Here is a 14,407-nt window from a genome sequence, read left to right on the forward strand (position 1 = left end):
CTTCCTGTTTGATACACATGCCATGAGGTCACTGCTGTGATAATTTGTTTGTTTTTATTTCATTTATTGCACACCTTTCTGATAAAACTCTGTGTCACAACCATAGTGCGTCAACACCAAAGTCGATATAATCCAAGATTTAATTATTTTTTCTTGTAAAAACAGCCTCATTTAGGTAGATTGTAGAGGCCATAAGCAAATGATGGAAAACATGATGGCTCCTGTCAGAAAAACATGTGTTATGAGAGAAGTAGGGTATTTTGTCAACACCATCAGATGTCAACACCATCGGGATTTTTGTCTGACGGTGTTGACCCTTTTTCTAATGGTGTTGACAAATGTCACAAAAGTGTGCTATTCACCATTTATATTAAGTTATTTTTTTTAATAATATTTCAGTCATATTACTTCTTGTGTATTTTACTGATATTTCTGCTTCACAGATGTGTCAAATATTATCAAATTTGCCTTATCTTGAATCTAATTGTTTATGTATACATTATTAATCCTGTAGGAAAATGCTTAGTCCTCTGCATTTAACCCATTCACTCAGTGATGCAGTGGGCAGCTACCAATCCAGGATAGCCTGTGTTCGTTGGATTTGAACGCCCAACCTTTCGATCATGTGGCATCTACTGAGCTAGCTGTGCCCCGAGAGCTGTTCTTTAAGTGATGATGTATGAATCCTGCTTCCGGGCCCAAACTACTCTGTCATTTACTTTTAAATGTGGTATAATTACTTTGAAAACATATGTGCATAAACAATAGAATAGAGAAGCTGCTAATAGTCAAAATAGCTGAAACAACTTAATTTAAAATATATATTTTTGCATTTCTTTGTGTCTGACAGTGTTGACAAAAACCTTGCACTTCTCCAGCAAAAACATAAATTATTAAAAAATGTTACACTTGGGAGATTGTACCAATACATGGTGAGACAGCCAAAACTTTGTGTAACAATTATATGTAAATATGTTTTTGAAAAATCAAAAAATATATTTTAGAAAATTAAAACCTGTTTTGTCCCTAATCTCAGGAATCACTGAGAGGTAAAATTGTGAATTAGTCCAGCTTTCAAACAGCAGGCAAACCAAATAGTATAAAGGTTTGGGTTAAAACATTCAGCTCATCACATGAGTTGAATTAAAAACCTATTTCTTATCGAGTGTAAGCCCCAAAGTGAACTCTCCTCTCTGAGTTATGTAGTACTTTTAAGAACTTCTTACTATAACCACTTTTGAAATGGTAACAAAACATTTTTAAATCATAAATAACTGAACAAACAGAGAAATGTGGCTGATTTAGAGACACAGTGGCAGAATCACTGCTTGCTAGAGCCTGAACAATTTCACAGCCACACTTGCCATTACTGAAGCAATGGTGTCTTTATTCTGTCAGAACAAAATCCCAGATTACAGAAGGAACGAGTTCAGGTACAGCACCTATCCTACAAAAGTAATCAGAAGTCAGAGAGCAGTCTCTCCCCCCCCCAGCTGTCCTTGTGAAGTGCTGATGGTCTCTCTCGACATCCTGTGCTCAGCATTAAAAAGGGCGCCCTTTGCATTAGGCAGTGAGAGAGCCTACACAGCGGTGCCATTGTACTCCCAAATTGTGGAAAAACCACTTCCTCTGTTTTCAGTGTCTGCTGCAGTTCAGAGCAGTACTGCTGTCCTCTGCTACTGAGCTGATGTTGATGAGACTTGAAGCCCTTCAACTGCTTCCTCTGTCTTGGTCTTTGTTCATTAATCTCTAAGCACTAACTTGGACATTGTGCTGTAAATGGTCATAGCATGAGTGCAGAAGTGCAGGATGGAAAGTGCTGCCGATATGCAATGTTCCTTCTAATTTTTCATGTGTCTGAGCGAACACACACTTTTATCATAACTCTGGTTTTACGTGGCCCATCAACACAATTTAAAAACTGGTATAAAGTCCACACTTTTTCCGTCAATTGTTCCGTCTGTCCTGCTCACATCTCCAATGGTTGTACACCATTGGAGATGTGGAGTGAAGCCACGTGGCTTCACTCCACATCAACCACGCCGCTTTGCTAGCTAAAACATCGGTGTCAGCACATAAGGACGCTGCGTATATACGAATGTGAATCGCATCATTGGCTGGACTATGGGATAAGGTGGCATCGTTCTAAGCCCATACTGGAGCAGCCAGTCACTTACTGACTAACACTACAAAATAGAATTGTTAATGTATTTATTTTAATTTCAATTCAGGTTAGATTTTTTTTTGTGTGCGCAATGCAGATTTTCTGTGCGCAGAGACCATGCCAGCAGTGCGCAGCTTAGAGGGAACGTTGCCGATATGTAGTTTTCTTTCCCCAATAAAGCAATAAATTATGGGTTTATGTTTTACTCATATATTTATTATTATTTATTTATTTATTATTGGCAACACGGCAGTTAGCACTGTTGGATCACAGCAAGAAGGTGAGTTCAATTCCACCATCAGGCTAGGTTTGCATGTTCTTTTCGTGTTTGTGTTGGTTCTCCCCGGGTACTCTGGCTTCCTCCCAACGTCCAAAGACATGCACTTTGTGGGAATAGATTAATTGAAAAACCGAATTTCCCTATAGGTGTGAATTGAGTGCGAATGGTTGTCTGTCCCTGTGTGTTAGCCCTGCGACACACTGGCAAACTGTCCAGGGTGTACCCCGCCTCTCGCCCTATGACATCTGGGATAGGCTCCAGCACCCCCTGCGACCCTGAAAAGCGGAAGCGAATGGATCAATGATATATTTATTGATTTTAAAAGTACAGTTTTCCAATAGATGGTCAATTTCCCCCCCTTCAGACATGTGAAAGAGATGCAGATTTCTCTAAAACGTGTTACGCCTCGCTACTTTTTACTCATTTACACCATCAGCTGGTTGTTGTGCTGGTTTACCAGCACACACCCAACTTCAATATTGGTTGTGTTACCAATATGCAAGTTGGAGAGTGCCCTCTGTTGGACAAACTCTGCTACAACCCTCATAGATGAAGGGTGTTTCTCCCTGCTTCTGTTTACTTTAAAATTTTCATTTGGGAGGGGGGGGGTCTACAAAACACTAACATTAAAGGCGTTCAAACACTGTACTCACCTTTTCTATATGTATTTGTTCACACCAAACGCATAATTTGCTGGACAAATTTGCTGCATTTATTGTTTGGATCAAGCGGTACTGGATATTCATTGACATTTTAGTAAACTGGTAAAAGAATCCTATTTCACCTCAGACACACAGCTAAATGTTGCTTATGGTTAGTTGGCTCTCTGAAATTATTTCTTTGCCGCCTCAGATTTGGTCCCAACTCTGCCAACAAGAGCTCAAACTGCTCCACTGACATCTCAAAATATGTACGAATATGTACGAAAGCATCCGTGATACAGCTTTAAACCATGAAATGATGAACCCAGAATCTCTCTTTCTTCCTTTTTAAGATGAATGCTATGCAAAATCCAAACTCTTTAAGCGTGTATGTAGGTTACACGACAAATTTGAGCGCTTCAGAATTTCATGGGTTTTTTGGAGCGTGCTCTGTGCATAAAGGCCTTTAGGCTTCAGAATGTTGCGTACACAAACCATTTGGCTATGTTACGTTGGCTGCATCTTTAAAATACAGTCTATACTGAGATTTCACGTTGAGCTCCATAATCAGTCTTCTGAGTCATTTTTTAATCTTTGTCAGAACCCCTAAGACTATCGTGCTGTGCAAACAAACCAAAGAAAAAAGCGAAGCTGTGTTCCAACCGTCCATTTGTTCGTAGGCAGTTTCACCCACAGATGCCTGGTATTATAGCATGAATCACGCCACCAGGATTAGAATATAGAAAATAGAATATAGAAATGTTATTTGTTTCATGTTGCCATGAATAGTTCAAGATTTTGAGGTGATACGCTGAGGTTTTTTTTTTTTTTTTTTTTTGCTGTTAGTTAGATTTTCTTTCCTTACAAAGCTGCAAAGAGGACAAAGTTAGCTTAGTACAGTGTAAAGAATGAAAATAGGGGGGTGGAGTTGGTCTGGCTGGATCAGAATGTAACAAGAGTCTTATTTATACACTCACTGCAACCCTGAACTTTTTAAGACTCAGCAGACAGAGGTGTATGCGAGACCCAGTCAAATTGGACGACTGGAAATTCTGGAAGGTCTGTGACCTTCCAGCTCCTCAGTGCAAACTCTGTGATGATGGATTGTGTGAACGTGTGAGCAGGCATCATGTATCCTACTCCTGCCTTTTGCATGCTCTATTCCAGTAGCTCCCCTCACCTAAACCAAACAGAGTGTTCTTCACTGTGTCCAGCAATGAAAAGGTGTCTGACATTAATGCACAACAGTGGAAAATAATGTCTTAAAGTCAAAATTCACTGTGCGATTTAAGGATGGTGCTGTCCTGAGAGCATTCACCCAAATAATTGACTTAGAAATTTTTAAAAAATCCTAGATTTTATTTCGTGGGCAGAAAGCAGGATACCTTCCCATACCATCTCACTGACATCAGCAGTGTTGGTAGGGAGGACGACGGTGTTGAACTGTTTGGCCCAGCAACACGTTTCCATTTCTATCTGTCAACAGCAAGTTACAGAGAGTACCTGGAAAAATTTACACAGGTACACCAAGCACCTGTGATTTATGATAATTTATAATCCTGAGGTAGTAAACGAAGCATTAAATTCTGCTTTAAACCTGCTCAGCCAAAGCCTCTGACAGCAGACGGATGGCCTTGGATTTAACTTGTGCTTTGGCCGATGCAGCCTGAGTTTTTGAGGATTTAAATGTCCTTTCCCAACGTCCCTCTCGGTTTGATGTCAGCGCCCTTGTTTGACTTATCTTATGTCTATGAGTCGTGAGATTGTCATGCGGTGTTGTAACGCAGTCTGCGGGCGTGTAATTAGATGCTTGGTGGATTCAGTGTAATGACGGCTTAAGTTAACAAGACCTTCAATTACATTACGGAAAACTCCTTGTTAAACTGTTTATTTAAATCATTAAAAAAACTCAAAAATGTAACTTGCTTGGGACCCTCTGTGATGTTTATGGTTGCTTCCTGTGTCCAGCACATTGGTTCTCTTCCTGTACTACCTGTAGTCTCTCCACCTACACAGGAAGTAGAGCGCACATAGTCAGATAATCCTGAAATCATCCCTGAAGCTGGCTGCTGCAGTTTTCATAACCTCTGGGATTTGCCTTTGATTGTGTCATTAGACCTCCCGGGTTATATGTGCGCATCTAACTTGCATTCGCATAGACTCTCTGACACAAACTCCTATGTCTTTGATTTCATAATACGTGCATCGGATTCTCCTACTCAATCATCTGATGCCTGGTTAATGCCGTGGATGAAGATTCCCTTTCCTTAAAAAGCAGTAAGGCGGCAGATCACGCCTCCCCATCATCGTGTTATTTTACACACCAGACACCCTGAATACTTTCTTCTTGGTGTCTGGTATATGTTTTTTCTGATATTTTCTGGAATTTTACACCATAACTGGACTGGAAAGACGTGAAGGATCAGCATTCATGAGGAGAGAGTTCATGAGCAAGACAAGAAGCTGGTGCCCCCTGCTGGCTAAACCACAAGACTGCACTGAATTTAGGGCTGGAAACAGTATAATTACAGGAAATTATAAATAAATCAGTACTTATATAATCCTTTTTTACTCTGTTTGAGCACTCTCTTAATACCACTTTAAATCTAACATTCACACTCTAATAGGGCAACTCAGGGTTTAGCCTTTTGTCCATGGATACTTCAACAAGCTGGGGATTGAACCACCAACCTTCCTAACAGTAGGCAACCTGCACTCAATCTTAATGGAGTTAGTGATTACTGTAAATCCATACTAAAGCAAGGGCAATGTGCAGCTTATTGTTTATGTTCCTTAAATGGATCCAACATCCTTAAATACAGCACTCCGTTTATTTCCGGTGCCAGTACAGTAAATACCAGTTCACTGAGCAGAGGGTCAGGGATTGTCATACAAGTACAATCTCTTTAAGGCTTTATATTTTTTGAACTCAGTCCAGTTTGGGAATGAGGAAGTTTAGTCCCTGTGGGAACAGAGGTAACACAGATGTGGTTAATTTGATGTGGATGACGAAGCAACTGGCGGGAAGATCTGAGCTTGGTGGATAAAAGGAATTACTGGCTATAAAATCTGGTGAAAGCGGCTCATCCCTTTCAATCACCCAAGCCAGCTGCTGTGGCGCAAACAGCACCACGGTGTTCATGGAGAGGATCATTGCTGCTGGGCTGGAGCCAACCTGGGCACAGTTCACTGGGAATTCTGCAGAGCAGGAGGAGATACAGCAACGCTCAGTTCAGGTACAGCGCTGTGAGAAAATTTTTGCATTTTTCTGAAACAGATCGGATACTAATTACACAAAGATAATCCAAGTAAATAAAAAAATGCAGTTTTCAAATTATAATTTAGTGAGGGGGAAAAACGTACTTGTGTGAAAATTAATTGCCCCTAAAGCTGATAATTGGTTGGGCCAACCCTGGCAGCAAGAACTGCAATCAAACATTTGTGACAATGGAGGAGTTTTAGCCCACTCATCTTTGCAGAATTGTTGTAATTCAGACACACTGGAGGGTTTTTCAGCCACAGCAGGTCACTCCAAATCCTTCATTTTGTTTTTTTAAGCCATTCAGAGGTGGACTTACTTCATCGTCCTGCTGCATAACCTGCTGAAGTGAGTTTCAGGGCATGAACTGATGGTCAGGATTTTGGGGCAGAGAGCAGAATTCATGGTTGCATCAATTACAGCAAGTCATCCTGAAGCAGCAAATCAGCCACAGACCCTCACACCACCACCATGTTTGTGTGTTAGTGTGATGAATTTCATTTTCGTCCATGGAGAATGAGGCCTGCAGTTCTTTAGATGTTGTTCTAGGTTTTGTTCTGACCTCCTGGATGAGTCATTGATGCGCTCTGGGAGTAATTTTGCTCAGCGAGCCTCTTGGAAGCTTTACCGCTGTTTCAAGTTTTCACAATTTGTGGATAATGACTCTCACTGTGGTTCACTGAAGTCACAAAGTCATTTCTGTAGACTGAAAGATATCAATGACTTTGTCTCTCATCTGTTTCTTTAGATTGTGGCATGATGTGTTGTTTTAGCCTACCTCACGTTGTCAGACAGGCTTTATTTGAGTGATTTCTTGATTCAGCTGGTCTGGTACCAATCAGGCTTGGGTGTCACTAAAGAATTTGAACTCAGCTTTCCAAAAAAAAAAAAAAGTGGTTAATCACATTTAATTCATCATTTAACAAAAAAAATAAATCCCCCAACTAAGTAGAAAGCAGGAAGGGGATAAATCAATTTTCACAGCACTGTATCTATCAGTATTTACATTTCCAGTCATGTATCTGTTTGTACTACAGCCCTGATGAGGCAAAGAACAGTGATCAGTTCAGTTTCAGTTTTATTTGTCAAATGCAAGTTAGCACAGGGTCAACATCGCAATGAAATGTATTTGACGAGCAGAAGTCAGTCACTCAGCAGAATGGTACAGTAGAAGAAAAAATAAATAAAAATAAAAAATAAATAGAAAAATAGTAAAGAGCAAAATATTAATAAGATGTAGTAAAAGAAAAAAATAGATTTCCAGTTAACTGACTAAATATAAGTATATATAAATATATGTACACACTAGTGATTGAGTGATTAAAAAGGTGATGCTTAAAAACCTTTGTCCATTATAAATATGGGTGGGGGCTGTCACACCTTTGCAGCGTTGGTTACTGATCCTGCTCGCCTCTTTGACACAGGAGACACTAACTTTGAAACTTTATTCATATGAATGCAAACGAAACCAAAAGAAATAGCAGGTTCTTTCACATACATTTTACTGAATGAGGTTATCAATCTACCAACTGACAAGCTGCTTAGACTATCTTTTAGCTAGCACTGACACCATGCTCATTAGATATTTTTACCTTTAAATCAGCAACACCAAACAGACACCATGTCTTCAACATTATTATTATTATTATTATTATTATTATTACTATTGTTTTTAAATAAAATCAGATAAATGTTAATATTATAGGGGAACATGAAAGCCCAAGAATCAGTAGCCAGGGGTCATGCCATTTTTCTTTTTTCTAGTTTTTTTCCTTCTTCTGGTAAAATATACAACAGAATAAACCGCAGACAGGACCACTGCTGCCCTCTACAGGTTGTTTGCACTGATTTGTTGTGAATAGCTTTAATCGTCAAACGTCATGCAGCACTGAGCAGGGAACATGCTGCTGGTGCATGATGGGTGTAGAAAGCCTGCTGTTTCCTGTCTCCTAGGGTCTAAAACAGGCAATATATGAATTTACTATTATATTTAGATGACATGCTCACAGACCTGGAGTTCAAGAAGCTTCAACAATGAAGTCAGAAACCTTTTCAGCAGAATAGATTTCACATATGAACATTGATCCTAACAGGTTCATTGTTATTATTATTATTAATATTATTGTCTAAATAAGAAGTGCAAAGAAACTCCACTTGAAAGCCAAATCATCACATTGATAAGAAAATCTGTTTCATGTGTTTACTATGCTGCCGTCCACCTTTAACCTCTAAATACTCACTTACGTTGATAGTTAGCACTCAGACATGTGCTGGAAGTATTGTGGTATGAGTTAGTTTGTTGCTGTGTGCAGGTTGTATGGATCCTTGAGAAAGCACAGTGTGATACGAGTTTGGGTATTTCTGTTTTTATTTCAAGGATTGTAAATGTGGTTTGTTAGACATAATATTTAACATGCTGAAAGATTTTCAGATTGAAAGAGTAAGACGGCTGCAGGTATTTCTCATACAATGACAATGTTTTTGATTCAGCAAAGTAAAGTCTGAAAGAGCCCTTTACAGTCAGACTGTGTGACAATAAATGACAGCAAAGTAAGCAGACTTTAATACATTCACAGAGATTATGCAGACAAAAAAAGCCATTAAGAGAAGCTGACTAACCTCTTTTGCAACTTAGCACATATTTATGAGGAGTTACATTAAAGGTCATATAGTGCAAAGCATGCATTTAATTCCTGCAATTTTCAGGTGCACAAGCCATCTGCATGCAGGGTCACTACCTGCGCGGGTCTGCGCTGCTGCTCATTATGTACTAAACACAAAGTGATGCTGGGCAGATGAACACCCACATTTAAAGGTGAAAATTTATCATGAAAATTGAAAAATGATTAAGTTGTATTGCGCTGCCTACAGGATTTTGACCTCTCTGGAGTGAGGCTGCAGTATTCTGAGGCTGACAATGAATCTGATAGCTCTTCTAAACCAGGGGTAAAACAGAACATAAATCACAGGGTTCACACAAGCATTTATTAGCATGATCCAACACACCATGGCGTAAGAAGGCAAGCTCAGAAAGGTGTCCACACCTGCAAGGGAAGGATAATAATAAGGGCAGAAGCACATTACAAACACAGCTATCAAAATCCCGAGTGTCCTGGCTGCCTTCATCTCTGATTTTTTAGCAGCTGGAGCTGCTCTCACAGCTGCCTGCGACTGAATGGCACGCACCTGAGAAACAGCAACCACAAACACCCTCATGTACAGAATAAACATTATGCCACAGGGGCCGAGAAATGACAAAAAGAAATCTACTGTTCCTGAAGTTCGGCTGATGAACACAACACACTCCCCGTGACAGGAGCTGAACCTGTCTGGCCACCCTATGTGCTCCATGAGAATGCAGCCATTGTAGAGAAGAGAACAGGCCCAGCAGACACAGACTGAAAGCTTCACTCTGTTCACTGTGATCTTTGAGGAATAGAGCAGAGGGTCACAGATGGCTATATAGCGATCTACAGATATGAGCACCATGCTGCCCAGAGAGACAGAGATAAGGCAGTAAGACAAATAAGGACTGAGAGCACACATCAGCCTCCCCAGCAGCCAGCACGTCTCGATGTAGCGCAGGCCCTCGATGGGCATCACCAGCAGCCCCACCAGCAGGTCGGACATGGCCAGGGACAGGAGCAGGGCGTTGGTCGGGGTGTGGAGCTGCTTGAAGTGGGAGATGGAGACGACCACAAGCAGGTTGAGCACCACAGTGAGCAGTGAGACTGAAGCCAGTAGAGTGTAGAGAAGAGCGGCCTGGGAGGTGGGTCGCAGCAGCCGCCTGCAGGAGGAGTTGAGGTTGGGGAAGCAGAGGGGAGGACCCCCAGTGCCATCCATCATAGAGAAAGGGAAGACCTGCAACTGTGCTCGAGAGTCTGCATTTATCTTCTTCAAACACACACCGTCATTTTTTTCTTTTTCTTTTTTTAAACATGAATGATGAGACTTCTTGTCTTTGTTTTCATCACCTCTCCTTCTTCCTCAACCTCAACTCCTATATAAATTCAGCTGGGATTTAATTTAGTTGAGCTTTGAGAAAAGTTTCAGAACTGTGCTATTAACCACTTACTTTGTATATTAATATTAATCTATAAGTGGTACTTCCGAAACCTTTCGCACCTTGGAATTCGACTGGGTTTATACTGATATAACAATGAAAAACACTAGAATGTTCCAAAACTGTAATTGGAGCTGTGATGTTGATTCCAGAGTAGCTTTGCCGGATGATTCTAGAGTAGCTTTGCATAGTTCACAATTTAAAAAAGACCTAATTTGTATGATGCTGGGCCTTGGTGCTGCCCTTCAGCCCAAGACAACTCTCTTTTTAGGGTCAACCTGTCCTTAAAGCGACTGGTCTTCTTCTGATTGGCTTCCCCTGGCAATCAATATGTTTCAATTAGGATGTTGCAGGGGAGAATGCTGTGCTCAATGCTAGAGATGGACATATCTGCTCTAATGGACTTGATATAGATCTTTGATGATCTGAAACATGTAAGTGAGAAAATATGCAAAAAATAAGAACTCAGGAAGCGGGTAAAAACCTTTTATGGCACTGAATGTGCTGCAGATCAGGAAGGTTGGACTTGATGGTCCTCTCGACTGAGTGGACCACCCTCCTAAGAGCCAAGAGGTCTGATCGGGTGCAGTTTGGTACTCCCACTAAGAGTCCTCTCTATAGAGCAAATGTAGAAATTCCAAAGTCCCCTCCAACACAAGCAGAAGTTTAAAGTCACTGATGCAGTAGAGGTGTTGATGGGCTTTCTTCACCAGGGTGTTAACAGAGTAGGACCATTTCATGTCCTGGGAGATGTAGCAGATTTTTCTTTTCTGGACTTTGGTGCAAAGTTTTCCATGTTCCAGCAGGCTGTAATGTATTGACTTACTCTGTTTTACAGCAGGAATTTTGAACTTAGATTTTACTTTAATTCATTTCAGCTGCAGTGCGCACAAAGTAAAAGGAGTTCAGCAGGTTATTTGGGAGCATTCATCTCAGTTGATGATGCACTGGCTATAGGAACAGAATAATATGAACACCGTGAAATGCATTCATATGCAACACCACATACTGTGGGTCAGTGAAACACAAATTGGGGGTGTTTGTTTATTATTTAGGTATTTATCTGTGTTATCTGTCATGTAGAGAAATCATTTTTTCTTTGCTCTTGTAGAAATAAGCAGCACTTCAGCATTTTTATGCCTACAGATAAAAAATGACTCAGTCACAGTCACAGGCTGATATTTGCTGAAATGGTATTTGCCTGGATTTATCCATTAAATCCAACATTTGAATTTTTTCTCTCCCCTGATTCATACACCAAACATTGGTGTATTAAATTCTTATCTTCTCTGTCACGGGAGGATAGAGTGCCTCGTATTAGTTAGGCACACAGACGGGAATTCTCTATTACTTCAGTTTAGATTTGTCTGTATTTTTGAGCCACTGTCGAGCTGCTGAGTTTCACAGACCTGCTTCACGCAGACACCAGGAAGTGGCTTTCTTTGTTGCAAGTCTGCAGGTAGCAATCTGGATGTGTGATGTTCTACGAACGAACTTTGGTGTCGCTTTTTCCCTCCATTTCTTGAGGGGATGGTGTATTACATAGTTTGTTTTCACAGTTATTTAAATGAAACGTGGCAGGGACAAAGACCACTGCAGATCAGTTATTGTTTAAAAACACAGCTGGAAGGACAAGTACATAACAGCTCCAATGAAATGCTAAATGACAGTGACAATAGTTAATCAGCATTAGCCACTGCAGAGGGTAAAACACACATAGTTTATCTGAAAAGGCCCGCTGATCAGCCTGTTTAATCATGCATGCATTTATTATATTGCATCACAGTAATCTAGCATTTACTATTATTGCATACACAGCATGTGGCTTCACGTATGTGATATTTTTGTACAACTTGTGGTTATATTTTGCAGTAAACTATGCACTTTTTAAAAATGTGAGTATTCTGGTAGTGACAAAATTCATCAAGATGGACTTTAGATTATATAGATTATAGTCCTTTGAATGTTTTCTAGCTTAGTATTTCCATGTGTATTATTTCCCCAACAGACGCAAGTGTGGTGAACATTGTTTGATCGTGAGGCCACTGTGAAGGATCTCTGTGGAGCAGTGGCATAGTTGTTTTTGGGTTGTTTTTTTTTAAAGAAAAGACTAATGACTGGTTTGTTTCAGTGCTGCCTACAGGATCTTGACCTCTCTGGAGTGAGGCTGCAGTATTCTGAGGCTGACAATGAGTCTGATAGCTCTTCTAAACCAGGGGTAGAACAGAGCATAAATCACAGGGTTCACACAAGAATTTGTCAGCATTATCCACGAGAATAGAGCGTAATAAGGTAAGCTCATAGAGGTGTCGTCACCTGCAAAGGAAGGATAATAATAAGGGCAGAAGCACATTAGAAACACAGCTATCAAAATCCCGAGTGTCCTGGCTGCCTTCATCTCTGATTTTTTAGCAGCTGGAGCTGCTCTCACAGCTGCCTGCGACCGAATCATACGTACCTGAGAAACAGCAACCACAAACACCCTCATGTACAGAACAAACATTACGCCACAGGGGCCGAGAAATGAGAAAAAGAGATCTATTGTACCCAAAGTGCGGCTGATGAACACCACACACTCCCCGTGACAGGAGCTGAACCTGTCTGGCCACCCTAAGTGTTCCATGAGAATGCAGCCATTGTAGAGAAGAGAACAGGCCCAGCAGAAACAGACTGAAAGCTTCACTCTGTTCACTGTGATCTTTGAGGAATAGAGCAGAGGGTCACAGATGGCTATATAGCGATCTACAGATATGAGCACCATGCTGCCCAGAGAGACAGAGATAAGGCAGTAAGACAAATAAGGACTGAGAGCACACATCAGCCTCCCCAGCAGCCAACACGTCTCAATGTAGTACAGGCCTTGATGGGCATCACCAGCAGCCCCAAAAGCAGGTCAGACACAGCCAGGGACAGGAGCAGGGTGTTGGTCGAGGTGTTAAGCTGTCTGAAGTGGGAGATGGAGATGACGACAAGCAGGTTGAGCACCACAGTGAGCAGGGAGATGGAGGCCAGCAGGGTGTAGAGAACAACGGTCTGGGAGGTGGGTCGCAGCAGCCGCCTGCAGGAGGAGTTGAGGTTGGGGAAGCAGAGGGGAGGACCTCCAGAGCTATCCATCGGGGAGGAGCGGTGCATGCATGTGCATGCAGTCAAAGGGAAGAGGTTGAACTATTTGCCAGGTTGTCCCTTTATCCTCTTCTAACACCACCCTGTAATTTTTACAGGGACCCAACAAGAGTGATGTAACTCCCCTGACTGAGCATCATCATCTTCAATCTCATCTTCATCCCCTCTGTTTTCTCTGTTGTCGTTACAGTTACAGTACACTTTCAAATAAACTGTACTTTACAAACACTTTAAAAGTTAAATTGTTTATGAGCTGTAGGTTAACAGGCCATTGCGACAAATAAAGCTGTCATTCATTCATTCATTCATTCATTATAAGTACTCCAGGCAAAAATGCTCTAAAAGTTTAACAGCAGCGGTCCCCAACCTTTTTTGCGCCACGGACCGGTTTATGCCCGACGATATTTTCACGGACCGGCCTTTAAGGTGTCGCGGATAAATACAACAAAATAAAACTAGTACCGGTACCGAAAAAAAGAAAATTTATTCATAACACACGTGAAAAGACCCAGGAAAACCGAGTAAACGATAAAAACGATAACAAAATAACGCTGAAAACCGATAAAAACCCTGAAAACTATACATTTCACACCTGAGCCTCAACTCTCGCGGCCCGGTACCAAACGACTCACGGACCGGTACCGGTCCGAGGCCCGGGGGTTGGGGACCGCTGTTTAACAGGGACTTTCATCACGGTCTTAGAAGTTGCAGCTTTAAACACTTAACTGTCTGAAAAGACAGTTATAAACAGGATATAAGAAGCACTTCAAAGTACACTTGTTATCATGCTTGCCAGGTCTCAAAAGCAAATATTGACACCATTGCTTCTGAAGCCACTATTACTACATCTTTTTGAGCAGATTGAACTAATGAGTGT

The 14,407-nt window shown here is 41.1% G+C and overlaps 1 protein-coding gene and 1 pseudogene across 1 annotated transcript; both read right to left on the reverse strand.

Annotated features, from left to right (window-relative positions):
- Positions 1–9,209: 9,209 nt before the first annotated feature.
- On the reverse strand, positions 9,210–10,190 carry LOC146361067 (trace amine-associated receptor 13c-like). Its single transcript, XM_084921643.1, has one exon. It carries the CDS (start codon positions 10,188–10,190, stop codon positions 9,210–9,212), a length of 981 nt encoding a protein of 326 aa, XP_084777769.1.
- Positions 10,191–12,544: 2,354 nt separating this feature from the next.
- Positions 12,545–13,571, reverse strand: LOC146361068 (trace amine-associated receptor 13c-like; annotated as a pseudogene).
- Positions 13,572–14,407: the final 836 nt, after the last annotated feature.

The sequence above is a fragment of the Perissodus microlepis genome, chromosome 23, assembly GCF_051167445.1.
Source record: "Perissodus microlepis isolate ML-2025 ecotype Zambia chromosome 23, ASM5116744v1, whole genome shotgun sequence".
Taxonomy (NCBI): Eukaryota; Metazoa; Chordata; class Actinopteri; order Cichliformes; family Cichlidae; genus Perissodus; species Perissodus microlepis.

What these genes read in the sequence shown, in the direction of transcription:
- LOC146361067 (XM_084921643.1), bottom strand. Translation starts at nt 10,190, where the DNA reads ATGATGGATGGCACTGGGGGTCCTCCCCTCTGCTTCCCCAACCTCAAC.